This window comes from Ischnura elegans, chromosome 9 (genome assembly GCF_921293095.1).
Source record: "Ischnura elegans chromosome 9, ioIscEleg1.1, whole genome shotgun sequence".
Lineage (NCBI taxonomy): Eukaryota > Metazoa > Arthropoda > Insecta > Odonata > Coenagrionidae > Ischnura > Ischnura elegans.
In genome coordinates, this window is record NC_060254.1 from 98,932,902 (window position 1) to 98,960,358 (window position 27,457).

A 27,457-nucleotide genomic window follows, 5' to 3' on the forward strand; every position below is an offset into this window, starting at 1 on the left:
GGTGTATCGGCAGAGTGAGTAATATTAATGACATAGCACGAGTGGGAGTACTGAAAATTTCAAAAAAAAAAATTAAAATCCCTCCTTAGAAACTGGTTTCCTTTGTTTTCCAGCTGGGTCTCAATGGCCTTTTAGGCTCCCGAGAGCATTTCCTGAACATCATTTGCCAGTAAAGCACCGATTCATATTTTTCTGAAGGCCTGTTTTCAAAATGTACCAACAAGTACGAATTTATTTTTGAATGCATGAACAATTTTCGTTGACCGGAACGGAATAGATAATTAGTGATAGAATGAAGTTTAGTTAGGCTCTTAGTTTCCCCATTAGATCAATTACAAGTACATATAATAATTTCTACTAAAAAATAAAAGTAAAAATAAGACAACTCACTTCACAGTAAGTAGGAAAAATTTCACGCTGAAGTAAATTTATATCAACTAAACAATGAGAACGTACAGTAAAAATAAGGAGGACAAGAAAATCAAACAAAATTTTCCCAGATAATTTGTAATAATTTGGAGTTAAAAATTAAATGTTTTGACATAAGTGCTCACTGAGGTAATAGTTAAATAGCTTTTCTTTGAAAATAGACAGAGCGTAGGTATTATTTTTTATAACGACAGGGAGTTTCCTAGACTAAAACTCGCGATAAGAAAATATTTATGATAATTATTTGTCCGAAGTATAGAACGTGGGAGTTAGGAAGGTTTTTAATCAAAGATTGATTTTGGTATGAGTATGGTAAACGTATTAGCTGGATATTCAGGTATATGACGTAGGAGATAGTATAAGGTTAGTTTGGTGACTTTGTTGTTGTTGAGTTTGCTCCCAATGGGCCAGCGTTCAAGTACAAAGCGGTGGCGGTGGTGGAGGCTTTCCAGGTCACCCGATCCATACCTTTGAATGAGAGGCACTTCACATTCAGAAATTTATCCGCCCAGTGGCACTTCTAGATGGAGACAACTGAGTACCTTTCATTAAGAATAGGTTTTTACCGTCTCTAGGCTGCTGGCGCGAATGTCGTAAGATGCAGGTCGCCTTCTCCAAATGCCTATCATCGGGGTATGAACAATTTTAGAACTTGCGGGTTCTATGATCAAAACAACTAATACTGCAAACAACAAGTATTTTACATTAAGAGCATAACAACGAAAAAGTGCCTCGTTTCCAATTTTCTAATCGGTTTGGAATGAGAAAATTTTTACATGAGCATAGAGCAAGGGTAAATTTTCTAAGTCAATTCGGAGTAGATTTTTCCTTGTATAGTATGAAAAATATACTGCGTTTACCGTCGCACTTTGGCTGGCTTGATCACGAGAAGGAAATAAGTGAAATAGACTGCAAAACAGAGTGATTTAAAATGTCATTTTTCTTCGCTCTGTTAAGGATAGCAACGTGTCTCGCTTATTAAAATTAATGGCTACACTTGCTAGGAGAACTATTTGCAAGTTTATTTTTTCCATTGTTCTTACCTTGCATTTATTTACGAGGGCGGTTTTTTTCAGTTTCCGATGGGTCATGAACAGAAGACTAAGTGATCGATTAAAAATTGTTTCACTCTAAATATTGAGCACACTCGTGGTGTCCTTTCGAATGATTGCCTCGAACATTGAGGGCTTCTCATTGTTCATTTAGTCAACATTTAGGCTATCCATTTGTACTCAAATGGATAGCCTAATTAAGAGGGCCGTTCTTTTCAAGCTCCTATGGCCCATGAAAAGAAGACGAAGCGATTGATTAAGAATTATTTCATTGCTAAATATTAAGTAAACTTGTGGTGACCTTTCGACATAATCACCTCGGCCATCGAGGACATTGCCGTGCCTGTGGACATGCTTTACTATCCCATATTTATAAGATGTGTGCCGCCAATGACTTCCAATGAATTTTGCCTTTGTTCTGAAGCTCATCGCCTGTTTGGAAACGCTTTACACCTTACTCATTTTAGTGTAAAGATGGAAGTCACACGGTAGTCGGTCGGCATTGCACGGCGGGTGATTGAAAATGTCCCATTGAAATTACTCAAAGAGCAGTTGGGTTGCATTAGCGCTGAGACGACGGGCATTGTCATGGGTCAGAACACTTCACTTCCAGAAGTCAGCATGTCTCTTCTTTTGTTTTGAAAGGGAATGGACGTAATGTTTCACACTGAGCAACTGCATTAACGTAAATTCTATTTTGTAGGCAAAGAGGTCAAGACAAGTCAATGAAGAAGCCATTTGGTGAATTTTCTGGCTGTCGCTCAGCAGTGCACACTTGGCGGGAGAATCAATTGAGGCAGTGTGGTAAATGAGATTACCAATAACCTTAAACTAACAACTTACGGTGAAAAATAACTTGAGCGTGGGGTGTAGAGGATGCGCAGTTGCTCTTTCCGCGCAGTATCCGCCTGCCTCTTGTACGGTGTTTTTGCTGAGCGATCGGAGGTTAAAAAAAAACAGACCTCGTACCAAAGGAATTACAAGCTGTTTGATCGTTTTGCTTTTTTAATGATTTTGCACGTGTTTGTATCATTATACGTAATATTTTTATGACCGCGTGGTGTGCTTATGCTGATCTTCATGCATGCTGAATGCTGGAGATTGGCTCCCAAACTAATTCCCTTCCAAACACCCTCTTGGTCGCTCGCAGGATATTATGCAGATATAGAATTCCGTGCCTCCGGTGATACTCCATACTACTTTGCGGTTGAATTTTATTTCTAGTATTTTGTCTTTTCTCGTTGTACCCTACTTATTAACTACTTTTTTGGAATAAAATTTCCAGTATCCTTTCGAAGCTGCTTGGGAAATACTGATAAATGATCGCTAAGGCACCCTCTCCATCAAAAAAATTAAAAAAGTGGAAAATTCTGAGGCAAAATTTTCACGTTTCACATGCAGGCAGGCATTGATGAGGTTTACACCTTTGGATCGTGTAATATCGAAGTAATAGTGAAAGTTTGAAACTTGTGAATCGTCCAAAATAATACGGTTGGTGGAGTATTAGTTATCGCCAAGAAGCACTAATACAATGCAAAGTTTGCCATGTTTTTAGTGGCCACTCTCGTATCGCAATAAAGTATCTAGACAATTGCTTCCATAGGATCTTAAAGCGTGAGTATTGCTCCCTCTTAGCCGGTCGTGTTAATTTATAATTTCGTGAGACTGTACTTGTTTCCCACTTAAGCTTTAAACTTTTGGGTGTCTTTAGTGGACTTATCTCATCTTTTGCTGTTTCCTAAGCATGCGCATTTAAAATCTTAACGAACTCCTTGGTGAAATGATTAAATTAGAGGAATTGGAAAATGCTGCTATGATTCTTCTCTATACATGTTGAATATATGAAGTTGGTGACGTAATTTTTAAAGGTGAGAAAACGCCTCTGTGAAATACCAGTCGATAGGGAGTGATGAGTCGTCTTAATGAGACAAGCCCGTGGAATGAAAAAAAAAGAAAGTTCGTGCCTGCGGTAATGTTCCGCGCTACCTTGCGTTAGACTTTTATCTATGAGGCCCCTTTATTTACTCTCCATGGAAAGAAGGGAGACAGGTTTGATGAGAAAATAGGGTGAGAGTTGAAAGCGAGGCGAGGAAGCTAATGTGGAGTGGGGGGTGGTATGAGAGGGGTTTGTTGGCATGGGTCGAAGGGCATTCCCTATTTTCCCCTCTCTCCCCCTTCCGCCCCCACCCCACCGCCCCTCCCTTTTGCCTTTCATCACTGTCAACCACTCCGCAAACCAATTTGCGAGCTCTTCCGCTTCGGAGGGAAGAGACTGCCGTGGGTGTAGCGAAGGTTCGGTGAAGACTCTATGGGGAGAAAAGGAGGATATTATTGGAGGAGAGAGGGAGGGGGGGGGGGGAGAGTGGCCGCCTCTACCGATTGGTTGGGATGGGCGAGACGGGGACGACATGCCTCAGAATTTCAAAAGTGCTATGAGTAACATTAATAATAATAATAACAACAATAACAAAAATCATAATAATAATAAACAATGAATGAATAATAAAAATCTTTGTAACTTTCACAGAAACAGCGAAAATTACAAAGGTTTACTTCTTCATTTAGCATGAAATTTTCACAAAGTGAAAGACAAAGCAATCGATTCCATAATAAATAATCATCATAATCGTTAGTCAACAATCCTTAGATTGGTTTGACACAGCTCTGTATTCCTCTCTCCTATCCGATAGCTTTTTCATAGAGACGTATCTCTTTTCTTTTGAACCCTTTCCTATTTATAGTCTATGTAACTCGGTCGAAGCCGTCTATTGCCCTTCTTCTCCTTCAACGATTGTTTTCATTAGGCCATCATGTCTCAAAATGTGGCCAATTAAGTTCTCCCGTATTCATCTCATGGTTTTTAGAATGCTTCTCTTTTCTCCCACTCTTTTCAGCACTTCCTCATGACTTACACGGCCCATCCATTTTATTTTTATTATACTTCCCTAACACCACATTTCAATTATCTCTCCCTACTTCTTGAACCTGCCAACATCCATTACTTGTAATCCGATAAATCGATACAAAATCACAAGCCCATAAACACATACTAGCTGCTTTTGCAAAATAGTACTACTTTGGAATTGAGAATAATTCTGATGTGAACGTAAAAAATACTTAGTGGTAGTAGTACTTAAGTATTCATAAAATACTCGACCAAAAGCAAGCATATATTTTGTAGATTATATTTACTCATCAATTAAAATCGTATCGCCAAGATATTCCAGCATGTTGAAGGTTACTCATGGGCTGAATCAAAGAAGTGAAGACGTTCATCACTTGAATTTACGCAACTATGAGATCACGTGTGAAAATTTACGAGAAGGTAAAATAACTTATACCGGGAGTGGGAATGCGAATCTTCGCCTATGGCGGTACAGGGAGTAACCATAGACACACTTTTGTGATAGTAGTGAACCAAGGGCTTTGTTAAGTGGATTATCAAGCGTTTTGTAAGAGTATGATTATATTGCGATAGCCGAAAATCTAATTTTTTACAGTATGTCTATTGAATAATAACAAATAGGAACGATGCAAAGAGGAAGTTTCATGACATAATACTGGTTCTCTTTTTTGTTCAATAATGGCTAAGTATATAATCTTTTGTTGCGAAATGTTCTTCGTGTCAATCTGAAGTACCAATAGAGATATCAAATCCCATTAATGAGTTGACAAGGTTCTAAGTTTTATAAATTGCCCATCTCAAATATGAATCTTAAGGGTTTATTTTCACAGTGCAGGAGACACGGGTCATTTGGCTTCTTGGACAAAGTTTACATCTACATAATACGCTGCGATTCATCTCTAGGGTGTTTGGTTGGAAGTCACCATCACCGTCATGCAAGACTATCCCCAAATGCACCCAAATTACGCATAAGATTAAACAAAAAAAATTAAATCAAACAAAGCTGTGATTGAAGATTCGTCCGTAGTCAAAAAATTCCAGTTGTCAGTAATTCCCAAAGTGTTTCAATGCAACGTAGGAGAAATGAAAAAATATAATCATGCAATTAGTCATCCCAGAGAGTGACACCATTATTTCATAAATAGGGACACCGTGACATTGTTTTGGACGTCGTCTGAGAAATATGCTCACCGAATTTAGCTGGTATATTTAGCCAGTACGTAGCTCTACGCTTCGGTAAATTATCCCTTTCTCTCTCGAGTGTCATTTGGTAAACGCTACACTTTTTATCATAAAAACGTATAAGGGTTGGTTCTCCAACCGCAAAGCAAAGATCGGTGGTAAGTAAAGTTGGGAAAGGTCCTATCTTACCCTACATTTTTGAAGTAAGTAAAGGCAGCTAACTTAGCTGCCTTTCTGACTGTAGTAGTAGCTGACTTCGGTTACTCTAATAGTCTTGGTTGAATAAGTCCTGAAATTTTATGAACAATTTTATCATTCTTCGTTTGGAGAATTTTAAAGCACGGCAGTGTAAACCCGGGGCAGTTTACAAGGGGGGAAAGAGTTGACAACTACTAATTTTGCCGTGGCAAGTGAATAAAATTTTCTTTACAATGAAGTGAAGTTGTAGGTTGGTTCTCCGGTCGCTAGACGAAATTCGGGAGATGACTAACTGCTCAAAAGTCATTGAATAAATTTGTTTACCTCTTTATATTTATCATAGACAGAAGAACCTAACTTAGGTTATTGTAAAAACAAAGGCACAGCAATTTTGTGTGTACCCCAGCTATGTTTAATGGAATGATTTCTGGGAAACTTTACGAGTGTGAAAACGATGTGGATTGTTTCAGAAGAGAGAGAGAGAGAATAGCAGGAGAGTCGGCGGCTGCTATTTTTTTCTGTGGCGAAGCGGGAAAATCTTTTTCGTAATTTTTTCTCATGAGCCGGTGGAGCCGGAGGGGGTTGGTTTTTCCAGTCGCGCGGCGTAGGGCCGGGGGTGTGCGCGAAAGGCACCACGTTTCAGGGGGTGGTTTCCAAGCGGGGAGGGTGGAGATGAGGGCAGCAGGAGGAGGGAATCGCTCGGAGCCGCGTACGTCTAGCGGGGAATGCGGCGGGACTCCACGCGGCAATTTGACAAACGCCAGCCAGCCTGGCAGAAAGTGGGTGTTTTTGAGTAGCGCGAGGGGGGGAGGAGGAGAGGGTGGGTTGAGCGGAGTGGAGGGGGGGGGGGGGAGTAAACGGGGAGGAATGGAGCGTTTAGGGCGGGGAAGGAGTTTGGAAAAGTATGGTGGGTTAGGGGGTGAGCTTCTGGCCCTCTCCTGTGGATGACAGCGTTTTTGAGAGAACGTTTGGACCCACCATGTAATCTTTGAAAGGAGAAAGGGAGAGAGAGGAGGGGGTGAGAGGGGTTTAGAGGAAGAAAAATAGAGACGTGGAAGAGTTTCTGGGCGACCGGCGAAGTAAATGAGAATTCGATGAAGGACAGGAGAGAGAGGAGAAAAGATGAGATGGGAGAGAAGAGCTAAAAAATAAAAGCGAATATAATAAAACTTTTACCGAGTGAATCGAAAAAGTTGAGAGTATCGCTTAAGGTTTGGGAATATAGCCGGATATTATGTATATATTACATGGTTATCATATGCTATATACCGTAAAAAAAAAGGTTGCAAGTTTGATTTTTCCACAGTGGTAATGAACCGCCTTCCTCTTCCCTTCTTTCATTATGATCGGACTGCATTTTGTGATGTGTACTGTCGCGTTGTTTTCAATAATAAGTGGACTCCCACGAGTCCCGCTTAACTGATGGTGTCGGATAGGTGAAAACTTGGAAGATTTACACATGACGCAACGTGCATCTTCTGGTTTTACGGCACCAAGAGTCGACGAGGACGGACGTGGACGCGACTGAGATACCTAAGCTGGAGTCAAACTCCGCGAGCCAAAGCTCTATCGGATTTAATATTAGCGGATGGAATTTACTGAGGAATCTCACGTCCACGCACACATTGGGCCGTCGTAGTGTTTCACCTCGGGCTCCGTGGCGAGGTTTTTCATCTTTTGATTCACATTTGGACTCACCGCTTATGTAGCACTAATACGTGGCTCTGTAGCCGAGTAGGTATATTTTGCGCTCGGTAGTTGCGGTGAAGTTCGGGGAAGACTCGAGTCCGAATATTAGTTATGCCTTTTCAAATTTTTAAAGAGACATTTTTAAAATCCACATTATTTATGAAGACAACTCAAGAATAAGTTACTACTGATTTTAAAATTTTTTTTTTGTTATTAGAATTACGACAAAATATTGTTAGTAATGATGTGGGATTATTTCCGTTTGAAATTTTATTCCCATCAAATTATATGCTCACGAAAAAGGAGATAAGTCAGGGTTTAATTTTATGCATATACGAGTAATTCATTTGCTAATTTGTTCTTACTGTGACTAGAATATGTACCTTATTTTCGTAAGAGTCGAAGTCCGAGTGAAAATGGTTTTCCGTACCACATAAGAATCCACTTGGCGCACATACACACTCTCTTCATCGTGCCCCTATTTATATATTCTCCTCAGTCTTCTTCATTCTTTCCTCCCACCCGTCCGCTTGTTTTTTCATCCTCCCTTAAAATGCCCCTCTTTAAACATTCCAAAACGCACGTATATTAATTTCCCTCTATTGCTCCTCGGTATACTCTCCCATCACTTAGAGTTACGACGTTTCTCATAGATCAGTTGTTCAAATGTAAAAATTATTTCATTGAGTGCATAGTGCATGCCGCTTTTTGGTAGAATTATCTTCTCATTTTCAAAAGTTAAAATGAGTATTTAACACAATCCTATTGGTTGAATAAACTAAAAATGTCGTGCAAAACATAATTATCTCGACAAATATTCAGTGCACCAGCCTCTTCAGCGAAAAGGCGCCATGACAATAATGGCTTTTTACACCTGGGTCAGTTAACACTATGGAGGGCGAACCTGAGTTAAATATTGAACTGTATTAATATGGTGTGGTTAGAGTAAAGCTCTTACAAATACTTCCATAGTTCGATAACTATTGGCGTTGCTGCACAGAAGATATGCTTTTGTAGAATTGGGATAATATATTTTCTACATAGTTAGGGAGCGTGGTTGCCTGGCGATCTGCGAGTAAGATGTCCAACCAAAGGGTCATGGGATCGAATCCCGTATGAAAATAATATGAATGAGTGAAATAATGAAAATAAATGCGAGACTGGTTAAGGAAACGACCAGGTTGACTTCCACTGAATGTGTGATAGCACTTTTGTAGCTTAGTCTGACATGATATCTTCGCGAAAAAATCCAACCTTCGTGTTCAAATCAAAGTGAGTGTAAAGAGTCAGATGAGAGTTCTAATTCATGCATTTATCTTACACTAGATCCGTTTGAATAGGAGAATTTAGAGTAAATACTCAAATATTCTTTTCTAAAATTTGGAAGCTCATTTTCAAGGTACTAATACCTCTAATAAGTTACCACATTTTTAACGAAAATTTTTGACTCCAACTGTTAAAAATAACATTGAATTTTGCCATTTGAGGTGGTTCTAACGTGACTAAACAAACGTATTTCACGGTTTCTTTTGCGAGAGGTCTCATATTATCTGCTGGACCTCCCATATTTTAAAGCGTTAAGGTGAACAGAAACTCAGTGCTCCGCGGCGCAGATGACTTTGTCCCTTTCTTAAGTGCGTCTTATCTTAATTAGCCGTCTTTTCTAAGAGTGCAAATTGCCTCTTCATCCTCGTGCCCACCACGGCTGCAACTGTGCTAATGTGAGTGCGAAAGAAAACAGCCAAGTTGGAACTTTAATCCTGCACCCGTGACCTCAGAGAAAAAAATCCCATTTGTTTTACCCGTGTAAACTTGGGAGGCACAAGTGCGAGGCTGTATGCACGGCTCCGGTGTCTCGCAGATAGAGTTTCCATCATGCGGGGATAGCGCCTGAAATATTGCTCAGTGGATCTTGCATAAAACCTGGCCATTAAAGAGGAAAATGGAGTGTGCCTGTACATTGAATTTTAGATAAAATTTCAAAATATACTTAGCTATAATGCAAACACGAAGGAATTTTTTCCCGTAATTGTCGATTTATTTAGCAAGTTATTCGTAGATTAGAAGGTTATAATTGCGAATTTAGAAAATCGTCAAGAAAAATCCTGTGATTTTAATAAATAAAAGCTGCTAGATCTCACAACCATGATAGTTTTCCTCTGTCATTAATGTAAAAGATGAGGAATTTTTACCTCATATGGTGTTTCGGATTTAATTTTCAAAATGTTTACAAATAATTTGGTAGTGCTTACTATTGAAATCCTCAGTAATCAGCTAACATCGAATACCTTTCAATTTCAGCGCGAATAAGGCCTTTTTGTGAACCTTAAAAATATTTCCTTCTCGCTAAGTTCTAGTGCCGACTGTCAGTTATAAATAGACTTCCTAGGAGGCTTAAAAATTTTAATAATCTGTCGAATTCTTCAAATCCTTGATGCAGTACTTATTTACGCGATATAGCGAAGTTCATTGCAGTTCGAGTAGAAACATGGCTTTTTCAAAAACTACTATTAATCTGATTATACGGTACCAGTATGAAAACATGCCAGGTTCTTTCCTTGTGCAGCATTGCAATTTCGTGATTTTTACTCAAGAGTTGATAAGCACTTACCTATTTCTTGTAACTGTCCTCCAAAACCATATTTCTGTGGCCTCTAGTTTTATTCAACTACCAATTAGCAGAAAAATGATTTTTTTATCCTGAAATAGTCTTATATATTACATTTTTGCATCCATGTATGCATATTTACGAAATACCACGGATAAGTGTGGAAACCGTTTAATTGGAGCAAACTGTATCGGTATTGATGTCTTCCAGTGAACTGGGGCGTACAATATCTGTCAACTTAAGGTATCCATGGTGATGTGTGGCACTCTGTCAGTTGAACTGTCTACGGCGAAGAGCGAATTTTCAAATTCGTCAATGGTTTTTTCCCTCCTGTCTGCATCCATGATTTACCTTTGGAAAGTCGAGTGACGTCCAATTCCGGTTGCTAGCCTCCACAGTCTGTCCAGTTCTTTTGAAGAATGAAGTCTCGTCACGACGGATTCAGGGTGAAGACTTTTGAGGGATATGACTGATGATCGTCCGGCTCCAATCCTACCTTTCCCTGCGCTCAACGCACCACGGGGCGAAAGTTTGCGAAAGGGAGAACTGATCGACAGGTTGCTTAAGGAGAATAATGGTAGCTGACATCATTTACCCGATATTTTTTAATCGGGAAGAGCTGTTGGTGAAATGAAGATCTGAAATTCGTTTGAATTTCACTGCTTGAAGTTAAATTTGCCTAGAAAGTTATTTTTTGAAAACTTATTCGGGCCTCAGTGACGGAGGTGTCTTCGATTACCTAGCCGAAGGTCGCGGGTTCGAGTCTTGCCTGAATAGGCTGTCCCTATTCAGAGTATGGATAGGAAATTTTGACATCCTATGTATTTATTCGTTACAGTCCCCCGTTTTAAAGTCCATAAATGCACTAACTGTGCGAAACTTCCACACAAAAAAAATAATTCGCCTTAGGGCCCCCGCGCACTGGCAACTTTTACAAAGCAACTATTTAGTTGCTTTGTGGATGTTCAAATGAAACACACGAAATTGACTGTGGCCCCGCGCACGGGCAACATTTTAGTTGCCGCAACTGCCGTGTGTTCCATAGGGACTTCCTCAAAGCAACTAAGTAGTAAGTAGTTTGTAAAAGTTGCCAGTGCGCGGGGGCCCTTAATCGGGATTCGAACTCGGATGCTCTCCGTGGAAATTTGTGGACTATAATTAACATTTCGGTAGCTTAACTGGCTAAAGCACTCGACCGGTAGACGGGGTTCGAATCCGGGTTTGAATCCCGGGCAAGGCGAATGATTTTTTACATTGTGGAATTTTCGCATAATTTGGGCATTGCGGATGACTCCTTGTCACCGTCGCTGGTCCCGGTATACTCAAAATTCTTAAATGCACTGTGTTTCGGCGCGGTGAAGATAAAATAAATATAAATTTTTACTATGGCTTCACAACAGTCTGCTTAAGAGTGTGATTGAGAGCATACGTAGCTCGGTCTAAATATACGTTGACCCTTGCATAACAATTCCCAACTAGCTGAAAATTTACAGGGACGTTAGGAATACCACTCTAATGAAATCCTGAAAAGTCCCCATCGATCCCGTGTGTGCAAAAAATATTATTCAAGATCAAAGGTAACACAAATGGCTTTTTGGCATTTTTTGACCAAACGGTTAGTTTTACGATAAAAATTGCTAGACCAAAATTGTAGATCAGGAAATTATCCACAAAAATGTTGCTGTAATTTTTTCTCAAAGACTTACCATGTCTGAGAAAAAGCCATTCAAAAGTATTGCTGTATTCTCCTTAATGTGCATAACTACATTGTTCCACTCTCCGAGCATTCTTTGACAGCATCCATTACTGGTCAGCTTATTGGATAGCTTTCGAACGGCTTTTTCTCATAAATGGTAAATAAAAAAAAGTACTCTGACAATTCTGCAGATAATTTTCTTATCTACAATCTATCCTATCTCAATATGCTAGGGAAAAAAATTGTTTAAATTTCAATCTCTATCGCCATCGAAGCGGAATCGTGGTAGCTTGTTGAGTGAAGGCGCTTTGCTGCTGATTGAAGGGTCCCGGGTTCAATTCCCGGATTTAGCCTTCGGGCAACCGCACACGAATCTTCATTGTGTTGGTGTCCCTGGGAAAGGAACGGGACCCCCTGTCCTGAGCATGTGAAATTCACACTCTTTCGGCTTAAGTCGGGATATGCTCTATTCTCACTTATCCAAATCAAAACATCGAGTTGAATTACTGATTTATGATCATATTCGTAATTAAAATAAAAAAGGCGAGCGAAACGATGCAGGCCAGAAATAAGCTTTGCCCCTAGCTTGTGACGTAACTAGGAATAGGCTAGGCTTTGGGGGGGGGGGGGGATGAGATGGCCTGGGGTGGCGACTCCCCCCGCCTCCCTTGGGGGGTTCGGGAAAATAAAAAAAAATGAAATGCCAAGAAAAATATTTTACATCATTTTGGCACTAAAAAATAAATTTAACCAGATGCAGTTATTATATGTAAAAAATAGACAATGGTTTTGAATGTTTTTTTCAATTTATCTGAGGCTTTGGGGGGGGGGGATCTATCCCCCTCATCCCCCCTATGGTTACGCCACTGCCCTTATCATTCGGTGCGCAAAAGAAGGATCGGTGGTATTGGTGACGACTCGATAGCCGTGAGAGGAAGTATGTTAGTCGTGTTGTTTCCCCGTATTTGTTTCACCTCTTTTGTTCTGGACGAGGAACTTGTGATTGGACGGGGTTATGGCAACACTGTGGAGTGGGTACACCACGCTAAGTCTCTTGAGGAGAGGGGTGAGGGGTTGAGTTGTGCGGCAACGGTGTATGGGGGTGTTGGGAGGAAGGAGCGATCCCCCGCCCTCGCGCCATTTTCCCACGAAGATCGCGGACTAAAAGCTTTACTCTCCGCTGTTATTTTCCCTCTTACTCCGACACCCCTTCAAGTTTGTCCAAAAGGAGTCGTCTTTTCGCCTCCCCAAGAGAATAATTCTTTCGCGGGAAATTCGCTCACGCTCTGTGCTGCTGCTCACTTTTTTTTATTTCTTCTTCTCCGTCTCGTTTCCGAGTGAAATAGTCCGTGGATTAGTTGCCTACTTTGACCTAATCCGAAGAGTGGAGGATAGTTTTCCTAGTTCTTTGGATTTGAAGAAATCGCTGCAAACAATAACTTAATGAAAAGATACAAAGGAGACTGCTCAAGACGGGAGTGTCACTGAGATTTCTTCCTCGCAGCACCATTGTATACCGCCCTAGAGTTTTATTTCTTCCTGCGGTTGCATTGCGCATCATCGTTTCCATTATCGTAGCTGAGGATGTGGATTTGAAGTTTGGATGTTTAACTTAACCTTGCTTAACCCTCATATGGATTTGCTGCGCCTTAGCGGCGCTCGTGGTTTTAAAAATGGTGTAAAAATTTTCCATTCCAATGAATCATTTTGAAATTTTCAGTAGTCTACTTTTTCTGCTTCCTTCGTCTACGCATAAAATTTTGTTAGCATAGTCTTGATAGGTTACATTTTATTGGCCTCTAATGGAAAAAAATACGTCGTTGGATTTACGGCGCCGCTGCGGCGCTCAGTATTTCCTCGTCGCTACGTCGTTGACTGCACTCTCAATGTTAATGTCAAAGCATTTATGTTTCGTATGAAATGATATTGTATATTTATAATAATATTGTTTAGATTTCTAAACATTATAAACAAAATGAAATTGTTAAACAAAAGGAAAATATTACCATACCAATTTTGCTTTCTATTTTAGCTAAGAATCAAAATATTTGCCTCGTTATGATGTTCATTGACAAAACTACATCTTTTTACAAGAATTATTCATAAAAACTCATGGCTAGTCGAAGTTGTTTTTTCATGGGCCTGATTTAGTTTTCATCTACATCTACATAATGCCCTGCGAGCCACCTCTAGGGTGTTTGGCAGGGGGTGATCAATCACCAGCATGCAGCATGCATTTGGACTACCACATGCACACCACACCGTCCAAAAAACGTCCCGTATAATAACAAACTATACTACTATATGCTGTTAGAAATAGAATATAGAATAGAAATTCAGAAACATGCATTAAGTTTTACATAGGTTAGTAGGCTACACTACAAGTCATGCAATCTATTTACGAGTTCTATTGCTACCGTTATAATCTCTTATTGATCGTGGAAAAAATGACCATTTAAGCCAAGCTATCAGGGTACTCTGCTACCTGCTGGCAGCCTCCGTCGTATCAGTGCTCAAAGCCTCACCTCAAGGTCACCTCACACGGCGACAGCTGGAACCAGAAATACGGTCAGGGACTTTTTCCAGCACTCCTACAGAGCCGTCGCGTTTTTGTGAGCTTGAAAATTTTCACTTTTCGTTTAATCACGAAAAATAGATATCGTCATTCAAAAAAAATCGTGAAATACTTACTCCAGGAGTAATAATCTTTCTATTTAGGCAATAAAAAAAGAACAGGAAACTACCCTATTGGGTGACGTCGCAAGGTGTCGCTTGTGATGAGTGAGTTTCAATGACGTCATCTCTCCGGACTCAGAAATTTTCCGCAGTCCGCGTATAATAGAATAGCTTATTCGCGGATGGAATAACTACTTTTTTTGTCCTTCCAGCCTAATTCCGGAGGGCAAAGGTCAGGTCCAGCTTTGGCGACTGAGATAAGGAGCCGCCACATGTCGAGTCTTATCTTGTTATTGGAATTGAATGATCCCGGTGGCAGTTTTACGCGCAGCGATATTAAAGACGTGTTTGAACATGAGTTAGTTACAGTAATGCTTTATAAGTGAGCAGAACTAGTGAAACAGTGTCCAAGCACATTAATTGCTGTTTGAAGTTTTCTTCTGGGTGGTTGCTTAGTGACTTGAAGGATTGTGTTGAGTCATACTTTCCTTGTATTGGTATCGACATTCAGACCTGCCGTTCTGAAAAAAATTGCTTAAAGTATAAAAGAAAGGAGGACCTTGATCTACAAACCAAAACATCTCAACAAGTAAGCGTAATTTTAATTATAGAGTTTTTAACTGGGCAGAGAATACCGATACATTTTCTTATTGTGATCCTTTTGTTGTGGAACATAAAAATATCCTTCGATTTTGTAAAAGCTATCATGATGAGTATGAGGCAAGAGTAGGCAATCATTAATGTTTTGCACGTGTCGATGAAAGTTACTTCGGGTGGGCTATGGAATGCGTAATTTGGTTTAACAACGCCATTTTTGATCGTAGGCATGATAAGAAACATCTTTATTTATGGGGTTCTAGCAATATAGGTAAGGGTACGTTTATTGAAAGTCTGATCGGTGAGGCTATAATGCCTTATGTTTATTATCCAGATGTGGGTAAATTTGTGATCGTTGTGTGTACTCCCGCGATTTCTGATATGTGCATGAGTACGTCGGGCTGCATGCGTTCATGGAAACCGGAATGCGTCGTATATGTATATATAGTATTATTCGTGAATTATTTGATTTTCTTCTTATCAGAGTTAAATTTACTCAAACTTTTCATTGTCTCGGATTCACAACCAAAGACATATTAGAAAAACTTGATGGTGATTGAAGGAAGTTCAAAACTTTATATTCTATTTTTTGGCTCATTATTATTGATAATTTATGAATATTTGTTATGCTACGCTCAAAATTATTTAAACCACAAAATAGTGAGATTTGAAGTTTACAAAGCTAAGAGTTAGTACGCGTTGGTTCACCGCGGTGAAAGTCGCTTAAAATTTGTTAGTAATGGGTCTACAAAATTGTTGTTTTTCTCGTCAACTATGAAATACTTTAATTGCACTAAAATGCTAACTCCCCAGCAAAGAAAAACCGATTTCCAACAGTTTTGAACCTCATTTGAATCTGATCTGAATCCCCAAAATCTGATTTGACTCTGTCTTGACACTGATTTCCACTGGTTTCCAGCGGACAGGAAATGGAAGGAAGTGATTTGAATCTCATTTCCATTGTAACTGGTTTCCAGCTGTCTTCCACGTGAACTGTATTGACACTGAATTGAATGTCATTTGAAACACTTTTCCTTATGTATTGATTTGAGAGTGTTTTCCAAATGTGCTTTCCAACTGCTTTTAATTGTAAAACCAATTTGATACTCTCCTGAAACGAGTTTCTGTAAAAACTGTTCTCCCACCGGTTTCCAATTTGCATATATTAGAATACATATTAATTTTTCTGAGATTTCAATGAGTTAACTATTTTCCAAATCACTTTTGGAAAAAAATTACAGAATTGCAAAGAATGCACTGCAGCATCTCAAAACTTAATTCACTGATAATGTTTACCCCTTTAAAATAAAATTTACTGTACATCATCAGTGCTTCTCATAAAGTTTGCAATGTTTATTAAGAAGCCATACCATGAACAGCAAACCTGCCAGTATATGAATGACCACATTGACGCATCTGGGGGGCATGTGCCCTCCCCAGACCCTTAAAAGATATGCAAGATTTTTAATGCGGTCCCATTGCATTCATTTTCTATTTTTATTTTAACTCCGTAGGGATACAATTATCCATGGGTTTCGTCAAGATGCAGAGAGACATAAAAGAATCACAAAACACAGCTTACAAATATCAAAAAAATTCTTGAACACTAATAACATTTATAAAATATCATTAAAAAATTCTTGGGTACTATAATAACCTTTGTTACATAGCAAGTTTCTCAATCTATTCTTAAAAATCTTTATTAAGGGAAGGGTTTTCATATCAGAGGGCAGCCTATTGTAGATTGCAGCAATAGAGTGATATGGTCCCTTCTGGCTTTGTGTAAATGAATACAGATAACAGTGAATGTCACTTTTTGATCTAGTGTTGTGACTGTGAAAATCAGAGTTAACACAGAAGTAATACGGATAGCACTTCACAAACATGGCACATGAGGGAATGTAAACACATGGAAGGGTGGGGATCTTGAGGGACACAAACAGTGGCCGACCACTTGCTCTAATAATGTTAGTCGATTTACTTAGAAAGTTATTAATGGCAGCCTTCTTCTCGCCAATAATATGAGGTATCCTTCTGCCCCCTCCCCCAAACAGAATCCTGGCTACGGCCTTACTTGTGCCCCCTCCAGAAAGAAATCCTGGATCCACCCCTAATTGACCATTTATTCATTTATTGCACAAAATGTATAGATTTAATGTACATGCATGGTCAAATTACCCATTGAGGATTAACAACTGGCATACATAAAATATCAAGAGAATCAAATTCTATTAATAAAATGTTAAGAGAGAAATTACCCATTAACAAGGAAAAACATTTCATGTCAATGTAAGACACATTTTTTAAACCATGTAGCCTTCATTGCATAAATATCTATTTTAGGAGGAGCTTCATTTCCTTCTTTCAAACCTGTGGCTATTGGGTAATCGTACATATGGTGTTGATCATGAGATACTGAGTGGAATAAAGGCGGGCTTCTGGTAGCATGCTATGGTGCTCGTAAGGAGACAAAATCCATAAGATCAATTCTAGATCCACCGTTATTTAATGCCTTGCGTAATAACATCATATTTGCTATGATGCTATGTGAAGAATGAGTCCAGATCCATATGTATATCTGCGCATCAGGGTCGCATTCCAAAACAGGCAGAAATATCCCAGTAAATAGCTATTTAAGAAAGGCTACATAAACTAAATCTCTGCTGAATCTTGCGAAAACCCTTGCATTTTATTTGGTATGGTGTCCATACCTTAGTCAAACATCATGGATGTAAATAAGCTGAAATTCTTAGTCTCCACAGTTTGGTAGGGAGGTGCATTCACAGTAACATTAATAATAATCATGCGAAAGTCCCGGTATAATTTGAAATAATAACAATATTTATTAATGGGCAGTAGTACTTCTTACAAATACATAATCACACTAGCTTAGATTTATACAGAAATTTGGATTAAAAGAGTATACCAAGCATAATTAAAAATTGCACTAATCATGGCAATATTGCATACAGCAAGTGATACATTCATATATTAAGTCACATTGTACATTATGGACCATGATTTCCAGTTCCATGGCATCGAGAGTACTCCAGGTTGTTTATTTATTTACAGTGTTTAGCATCTTTGCAGGGCAAGGCAATCCATTTAATTAAAATTTAGTAAAAGTTTTTTAATTAAAACAGGTGTGAAAGAATGAGAAAAACGCAACAAGAAAATGTCTTCCTCTACTCAATTTCAGAGGAGTTTACACGCTTAACACAGAACATTTGATTTTCAACAACACAAAGCACACACAAATCAAAAATATCGTGGACAGTTATCCCAAATGATGAGGGGTATGCCACAACTTGACAAATGAAGATATTATCAGGCACTCCACCAACCGGTTTTCTCTCACACTTCCGAACAATGGCATAATATTTGCTCCCACATAAACACTTGCTTCTACAGGGACATAACCTAAATTTAATGAATTTTTCAACAATGCCTAAAGATGAGTCTCTTAACATTATGAGAGAGGAATTAAAATGTGGAGAATTGCCATAGCTTTCAGCAACCACAGTGAATTTTCCTTTCCTAAGACGGTCAAAAGACCAAACTTTGGTCACGCCAGGCACAATTTTTGTCTCCACTAACTCCTTAACAGCAGAATACAAGTACAAGGAAATGGAATTCAATGGCTTCAATGCTCCGAGAACATAGGTATCCCCATCCACTTCCTCAGTTATCTTTACCCTATTATGGAGGCTGTCTACAAACTGTTTTGCTTTGCAATCCCTCCTCAGAGACTCTACTGGCAGGGAAATGCATTGCAACATTTTGAAAACGTTAGCAATTTTTATTTGAGGACATTTGGTCCCTGTCACCAATCTTTTCATCACTCCCATTAGTCCCTCGAGGGGAAAACAGGAAGTTTCAAAACCAGGACCCAAACTCCTAACACTTTCCCCTTTATGAAGTAAGGCATGGACATTGGCCGACATGAATTGGGGACCATAGAGTGACTGAAATAGTTTCACAAATTTCATTAGCTGCATGCTTGCAATGTCAATGTCATTCAGTAATACTACATTTTGATTCAGAAGGAACATAGCATGAACCAAAAGGAAATAATGAGTTAAGTATTCAGCCTTCATCAACCCACTCAGCACAGGAATTGAATAATAGTACATCCAATGTTTAAATTCACTAGTTTTGAATGAATGGAGACAAGTCTCTAATGATCTTGGACGGCGATTGAGAAAGTTTGCAGGCTTAATGCCTGTCAATCTTCCATCCACATGATGTAACTCGCTTCGAAGGGAGAATGGAAAGTCCTTATACTTAACATCAAAAAACAAATTTACCAACTTCTTGCATACACCACCAAAAACCCCATGCATTTCATCAATACCTGTACCATCAATTATATCAGGAACAAGTTTACCAAACACACTTTCTCCCTTAAAACCATTTACTGCTTTGCCACATAGCTCTGCCTTTTTACAGAGTTGAACAGTTTCTATGTGCGTCCTCAATTTAGCTGAGTCATCATATTTGAAGCAAAATGTTTTCTTATTGCCATCAAGTTTGTATGTCTCCCCTTTGATGTGGCACTTAACACAGCTGAAAAAGCCATTAAAATTGGTCATGTTTAACAAAAGGGCTTTCGCTGGTAGGTCACCTGTACAATTAATTAGGAAACCACTAACAGTAGCTGGAATTCCTGTGGGCAACACAACTTCTAATCCAGATTTTAGATTGAGAAAACTTGGCACCAGAGGTTCCATGAATGCTTTGAAGTTTGGCTTGTCAGGACTATACCATAGCCCACCAAAAACAACATTTTGTGGAAGATACCTTTTATTATAGGGAAGTTCATTAACAACAAAGAGAATTGGCCAAAATGAGAGCTTATTGGATCTGAACAACTGAATACCGTCAGTATAGAGCATCATCGTAAAGTCATAAACACTTTTAAAGAGACACTGCACCTTTTGAGAAAGAGCACCGTCAGTAGCACAGGCAATTGAATCATTCCTTTTAAACTTGTGAAATCTACTAGTCAAATCGTACACAAAATCTTCCCTTTTGAAAAGACATTTCACCTGATCCTCCAATGAAAATGTTAGAAATGATGAGACTTTGGCCTTCGGGCACCTACTGCAGGAAGAAGTACTGAGAAGTTTCCCACACGTATTGCAGCATTTCACCTTAGTAAATTCTGATTTACAGAAGTTGAAGTATGAAAATAAGGAATGGAGAGACTTAATAGCTTTGTTTTTATCAGGGAGGTGCAGATGCAATAGCCTGATAAAGCTGTCCATGCATGCATACGAAATGTTATACTGCAGGAAAAGTGATATCAACATAATACAACTGTGAAAAACACTCAAATCAGATCCTTCAAAAATTTTGCAATCCTCTAAATCCTTCCTGAGAAATTCCTCGTCTGGAAAATCATCTTCAGCATCGAAGAAGTCATCGGAATCCTCCAGATCCTCATATTGCACATCTTCCATTTCCTCATCATGGTTACTGGAAAGGGAATCATCAGTTTCTTGCCCTGGAAATAAAAAAGAAATACACCAGAAAATATGTCATAAACTTTGTGAAATGATTAAATAAACTTTTCAAAATATGAATGCGGTAAAATTAATGAAAGATAAAAGGTAAATATTCACACCATATCCGATTTCATCGTCGCTGTGTATGTTATTCGCAGTATGATCTACTGCGCCGTCGCTGTTTTCCATCTCAGCTACTGAAAATAATGAACGGTAAATTTATACTTATGAAGAAGACCCACATAATCTACCAAAAGCAACAGCTGAATTCGTAAACTAACCTCCGAAATCCGTGGATATGCCTTCGTAATATTCCCGAAGTCGAGCATCTTCTTCACCGAAATCGATGGTTTCATCTTCTGCGGCAAGCTCAGCGTTAAGCTTAGCGCGTTTCTCTCTCCGCCAATTCGTTGTTCGTGATGATTTTTTGTACGTTATTTTAGGCATTCTGAACTTCACACGGAAAAATCGAATTAACGGACAGAATGCCTTTCAACTTTCCAATCAATGCTTAGAAGATCAAAGTTACAAGAACCTTACAAACTTATCGCACGTCAATTGTTTTCGCCGATTTCTCCCTTCACTTTTTTCCGACGCTGTACATGTGCTCCGATGTACGCCGCCATATTAACTGACGAGCTGTAGCGAGGAGGTACTTCACAAATACACGATTTCTTAATGGAACTTTTGCGAAGCATGGAGTTTGATGAGAGCTCGCTGGAAAGTTGGTGCTCCAACTCCAGCATTAGGAGGAGCGAGAGGGAAAGGCGGCAAAGAAAAAGTGGAGTGCTACACTTTTATAGCGACAGCACGACGGCTGCCGTAAAGGATCTAGGAAGGTACATAAAGGACCCCAAAGTCAATGAGGACTTCCTTATAACATGGGAAGGTCGCGAAGAAAGAGTTCGCATTACTCAATGCGGCGGTAAGTATTTAAATTTTTACGAAGTATAGTGTGTGCGGCAAAAATTAAGCGGCCTTAATTGCAATAAATATTGGTTTTGCTTTCCTTAGGATCCATGGAGGAAGCCAAGGAATCTCAAATGTATTTTGAGAGGCTCATGGCAGTCAATGTGCCCATCAAAGAGGCCATTGAGCTTTGTGTCTACCCCGCCCATGCCAATATGCGGATTAGGAGGGAGAAATCTAAGCAAACTACGAACGCGAGACGGCAGGAGTGTGTGGCGGCAATACCGGCCGGAGATGCCGTAATTGGGAGCCCCGTGCCGCTTCCTAAGCCTGACGCTATCTCCGAACTGACAAAGGAGTTGCGGAATGCGGGTAAGTGAAATATTTATATACATGTATATGTAATCGGCGAAATTCAACCTAGATCATTTACACATTTTTTCCAATTCCATTTATATTTTCATTATTCTTTCCTATTTTAGGGAGTGAAGCGGAGAAGGGAGATATTTGTCTTAAATATGCAGCCATATTTCATGGCGGTGGAGAGGAAAAGGTAAGAATCATGTCATTTATGGGGTCTGGGTGAAGTCCTCCATTCTGTAACAAACCTAGTGGAATTATCATGTAACCTTGTCAGAGGCATTGTATGCTGTGTTCCTTGCTATCCTTCTCCTTAGCAAGATAGGTCGATATGACCCCACTGTGGTTAGTCTAGTTAGCTATCTATTCATATTGTGAAGGTTTTTATTCCCTCCGCGTAATACATTTGCGGCAGCAAGCCATTGTCTTGCACCTCCCTTTTAAAGGCATATTGCCGTATCTAGTGCCTTAAAGTGAATTTACTCAATTACTCATGCCTATCTTTCAGGTTGTACTGTACCCAGGGTACAAAGTTAGTATTGGAAGAAATGCTAAGGCAAAAATTGTTCATTCTTCAGCCGGGAATCCGGCAAAAATGCAGCGGCAGTTGCTGCTTGAATTACAAGGGAGGGAGTATATCATGAGCCACTCGGCCACCGGCCAGAGGTTTGGCGCTGATAAGAGTGGACTCCCGCCAGCAGACAAAGACACCTTGAGTGCCGTGGAACGTGAGTTCTTTCTATTTTTCTGCAAGATAAGGCTGCAACTTATTCAATTGTTAAATGTTAATTATTATCTCTCAATCATAAAGATGCGTGCGATTTTTTGTGGTGTTAACGCAAATTACTTTTTTCACAGTGTTCGTGAAGTTCAAATGCTCGGGGGTGCCCACTCCAGCGGTGGCCTCAACATTTAATAAGTTGGCGGGGAATCTGCGGATGTATGCCCAGCGGAGGGAGGGCAAGAAATATAACTACCCCCGGAAGTCAACGAAGTAAGTTATTTTTCATAAAGAATTATTACTCGTTACTTTATACAATAAAAGAAGTACAGTTCATTCGAAGTGACTGGTAATTGAAGGTCTTGCTCGCCGCAAGCCTGAGTCCGTTTCATCCAAATTTGAATTTAATTGGGTGTTTTGTTATTTAAGGTCTGCTGCAGCCACCATGAAGGCAGCTGATATCCCAGAGGACGTGCGGAGGATTTTAGAAGGGTTGGAGGACTGCGAGAATTCTATATAATTGTCATTTGTTATTTTTTTAGTGTTCTATATAACTTGTATATGTAATTGAAATGTATAAATTGTAATTTGTGTTATTTTTTTAGTGTTCTTTTGCTTCAAAATATATGTTTGAAGAGTATATGTTGTTTCATTGTAATGCAACACTTGCGTTAAGTTAATGCAGTGAAATTACTCCCTTATCATTAAGGCGCGATTATCTTGCAGAGTGTAATTATAGTTTGATCGAGGAGATTCTATAAGAAAGTTGGGTGAGTACTGTGAGTTCATCAGTGAATTTTAAAAGTGGAAGTAACTCGTAGGTGGTGAGAATCTAGTCGCAAACTGGACTTTTTAAGAAGGTGGAAATCAGATTCACAGTAGCAAAAGTGGGAAAACCAGATTCAAACCTGTAGGATGGTGAAAATCAGATTCAAAGTAGTTAATATGGGGAAACGAGATTCAAATCTGTTGAACGATGGAAACCAGATTCAAATCTGTCGAATAGTGGAAATCAGATTCATACCACCCGTGAAGGAAATGAGTGGGAAAACAGCCGCCATATTGGACATTTCCCACTGTCTTCCTACTGCTTTCCAGCTGTTTCAATTTTCAAAACAGATTCAAATTGGAGGGAAGTCAGTGCGTCAAACCTGTTGGAAATCAATGTCAAATCCGATGGAAATCAGTTTTTCTTTGCTGGGTCGTTGGAATCCGGAAGATCAAGGAAACCTTAATTAGATAGTTCTAGTTTTTTCAAACTGCCTGGGAATCAGTAACCCGGATGTACAAACAGGGGTTGATATAACTGCTTCGGATTCCGCCTTTTCACCAATAATGGAGAGGGTTTATGCATCGCTAATTCGATTTGTTCTCTCCTGAGTTCAATTCTGAAGGAAAATGTGCAATCCTAGGAAAAGTACTATGGGGGAGAAAAGTATCCCAACAGAGTTTGTGCAGCCACCATCTCTACGCAGGAGAATGGATTCCCTTTATAACGGTATATAATACTCGGAACGAGACGAGGGAAATTCAAACACGGTAATTTTTCAGCCACCAAGGTCGTGACGGTGAACTTGTCTGCGTCGCAAAAGCTTGGACCGTCATTCCCTACGTCGCAGGGGCCACAGAAAGGATTGCCAGGGCTCTGAAAAAGCACGGCGTCACCACGAGGCTCAATTGCACGAAGAAAATTGGTGACTTGATGCCCACAGCCAAAGATATAATCCAGCATGACCTTCATGAAGGTGTGTACAAGGTGCCTTGCTCTTGCGGGAAAACATATATTGGTGAGACTTGTCGTTCACTGAAGGTACGAACACAAGATCATCGAAGGGCCACGAAGAATAGGCAATTCCAGCGGTCGGCTATATCGAAGCATGCCTGGACACCGGGACATGACATTAAATTTGACGAAGCCAGGATAATAGTAACAGAAGGCAGATGTTATCCCAGGCTTATCCGAGAAGCCCGGACGGACACTTTTAATGGGGACGATGACTACCACTTGAATGCCAATTGGAGGAGACTAATCAAAAGGACCAATGAGAGAGCAGCAGCCACAACAGGCGGGAAGTAGCCCCTAAATAAGGAGGACAAATATCGTGGACCGGCATCTTCGACCTGAAGACGCTAGCAGCAGTGCTAGCAAAACTGTTGTCATCAACAAACAACCAGACGCGGTAGCACCGGAAGAACGGAGATTTTGGAACCTCGACAAGTAGTCACATTGCCTGCGTTGCACCAATGCTCGAATGTATTTCGTACTGCTTACCAGCATGCTGGCGCATTCGATATCCTCAGCAGTCGTGCCTTCCTTTTTCCCGATATCTCCCTCTAACCCTCCTTTCCTTTCTTTCTTCACACCTACTGTGGCACTCGTTCTAAAATTCAATGAAAGCCCATCTCCAATTCCTCATTTTATCGTCCCTGAAAATTTACGGCATAAATATGCACCAGACGATATCTGCGTGACAGCAATGGGGAGGAGCGATGGTGAGTATCCGGGATTTTTCTAAATACCTAAACAAGCATCACTTTGAAAGGCATTGGTAAGAAAATTGCAAATATTTCCTCAATGTATATGTACATGATTTCCACAAATTTAAGTGTCTTAATATACTTTTGCGAGGTTAATTCCATAAATATGAAAAAATTAAAATTTTTATTTTTCAGTGGCCAAAACGCAAAAAAATATAGTCTGTACTTTGATACATCACTTTCTTTTTAACGGCTTTGAAAACCTATTTGGTAAAATTAAAATAAATCATGGAATTTATTGCTGTCTTACTTTTGATTATTATTATATTTAATTTTGACAGTATTTAAGGGTCAAATAAAATATCAAAATGAATGTGGGCAAAAAATTCGAGGTACGAAAAAGATACTGCAATCAATTCACACTTCACTTCGGACAATATCTCTTCTTTTATTAAATTCGAAATCTCAGCAGCAATCCATATGCATTATATATCAGCATCGACATCTCCGCTTGTAAACCTAAGTCTCCCTCTTCTCCAATTTTTTATGCCTCATTACACTCCCTGTTGCATTTTTACCAGTAGTACTCGGTACTTCTTTTTTTATCCATCCTTCGCTATGTTTCCGTGACTGTTAATGCTTCCTCCATCAAGCCTACTACGTTTCCCCTTTTCGCAAGCTGACAGAGGCATCTCAAATCAAGGTAGGAGCATAACCTTCTCGATCAAAAAAAAATCGCGTTCTGGTCATGTGTTCGTCAGTCCTTCCAGAAAAGTTAAAACTTCTTCTGAGTCAACCGCATTCAAATACGTGGCCCATTGAATCTGCTCGTTAACTGTCTTGTTTACCTCAAGAGAGAGCTTGCTATGGCCCGTAGTGTTTTTTGTCGCTTCGTTGAGATAGGCGAAAGAAAAATCAGAGGAGCGTTCCCAATGTGCGCACATGATGCCGTCGAATGCGCCTCAATTCTTCGGAGTTCATCGCGAGTCATGCTCTGGGTTGCGGGAGACTCAGTGGTCGGTCGCGTATTTGGACGGCGAAGAAAGGAAATGGTTTACCTTGTTTGAATTTCCATCGATGACAAAAAATTTACAATCCACTGGAAAGGAAACCCACAAACCCGTTTAGCGACAGTGGCGGCACAACCTTTGTTTGAATGCTTTTTCCCCATATAGTACATACCTTTTTTAACACGCCTACATTTTACTGCTCTCTCATCGGGGAGGTTGATGTCGTAGATACCAACCACGTTTTTTTTTCAATTTAAAGCCAATGGAAGGGGCATTAAATACGCCAAAATACGAGGTTCAGCGTGAAATTTTTTTTGACTTAGCCGCGATTCGAACTCAGATCTCCCAATTGCCGGCCAAGTTTGTTAGCCAATAATAACTCCAAGCCATTTTCTAAGAGCGAATTTCAGGATGGGTTTTACCGAACGAGGTGTTAAAGTCGCAAGTCCACACTGTGGACCCTACTTCATCGCTCTATTCGGCGAAGACGAATTTCAAAACATTACAGGAAACAAGTGATTTTGTACGCAGTTATTGTTTTCATGCAGTGCTAAGAGGGTGCATTGTTTACTAATTGCACTTGGGTGTGTTATAATAAGTGAGAAAACTACAGAAAAATTATCCAAATTGTCACTAGCTTCACTCTCCTGTATTTTTTAAGCTAAAATGAAATTGCATACAACTAGGTTTAAATTAATGTCGGCATGCATGTGGGAAAAAGTTTGCCGTAATTAGCTGGTAATTTAACTTGTTAATCGCTTTGGAAAGCGTGCGGCGGATTCACATTCCGCGTAATACGAGAAAGTGAAATTGCTACTGGAAATGGTTCTCTGCTGATATGGGCGAGCAAGTTGAATAATCAGCGGCAGAATAAATGCCAGAAGAAGGGTGCACTGCCAGAGATTTCAGTTTCAACGCGTTATATTGCATCCACATCAGTGCTCACGTACGCATTACAATTAAGTCATTTTTTATAACGTACTCCATGGCGTCCGCCAGAGAATGGCCTGAGCGTAAAAAAAGATGTAATTTTACAGAGGTATGAGGTATTCGTTCACTGTTGTTTGAAGAGATGATTCCAATGCTTCAACGATTAACGGTAGCAATAATAATAGTTCTTCCCTCATATTACAAAAAATACTTTCACCATAAACCACTAAGTATTCACCATAAAAAAGTAGGAATTGGACACCCCTTGGGACTTCCACTTCTCCTCAAGGTTTTTCCGACTCATTCATTTACAAATAAATCTTCTTTTTCCCTGTACTGCATTAATTTTTATAAACTTGCAATTGAATGCAATAGTAAAGAAATAACGTAATAACATAGACAAATGAAACACATGCAAATAATACAATTCCCAAAACATGAAATTATACGAAGAAAGAAATTAAGTACAACACTTCAAATTATCCCTACTTCATTCTTCGTGCGTTGGCG

General features: G+C 39.6%; 3 protein-coding genes across 12 annotated transcripts in view; 2 read left to right on the forward strand and 1 right to left on the reverse strand.

Annotated features, from left to right (window-relative positions):
• LOC124165227 (lachesin-like) overlaps window positions 1-27,457 on the forward strand; it is an 878,935-nt gene that overhangs the window by 380,058 nt on the left and 471,420 nt on the right. Inside the window, exon 1 of one of the 8 annotated variants that reach the window (XM_046542527.1) lies at window positions 14,791-15,024. The exons of the other annotated variants lie outside the window; for them this stretch is intronic. The gene's annotated coding sequence lies outside the window, so the exon portion shown is untranslated. Of the gene's footprint in view, window positions 1-14,790; window positions 15,025-27,457 lie in introns of those variants that run through there. 8 annotated transcript variants of the gene reach the window in all.
• LOC124165226 lies at window positions 17,853-21,094 on the reverse strand. Of its 3 annotated transcripts, none has more exons than XM_046542519.1 (3): window positions 20,821-21,094; window positions 20,659-20,733; window positions 17,853-20,538 (listed from the first exon to the last, which is right to left on the reverse strand). In XM_046542519.1, the coding sequence occupies exons 1-3, from the start codon at window positions 20,984-20,986 to the stop codon at window positions 18,218-18,220; spliced, it is 2,562 nt and encodes an 853-aa protein (XP_046398475.1). In that variant the 5' UTR covers window positions 20,987-21,094; the 3' UTR covers window positions 17,853-18,217. The 3 variants fall into 3 exon arrangements, with proteins under 3 accessions (XP_046398475.1, XP_046398474.1, XP_046398476.1); XM_046542518.1 differs by having other exon boundaries at window positions 20,659-20,736; XM_046542520.1 differs by lacking the exon at window positions 20,821-21,094 and having other exon boundaries at window positions 20,657-20,733.
• LOC124165228 lies at window positions 21,218-23,169 on the forward strand. The gene is made up of 6 exons (XM_046542531.1): window positions 21,218-21,464; window positions 21,554-21,820; window positions 21,931-22,001; window positions 22,317-22,536; window positions 22,667-22,802; window positions 22,959-23,169. Exons 1-6 carry the CDS (start codon window positions 21,218-21,220, stop codon window positions 23,047-23,049), a joined length of 1,032 nt encoding a protein of 343 aa, XP_046398487.1. The 3' UTR covers window positions 23,050-23,169.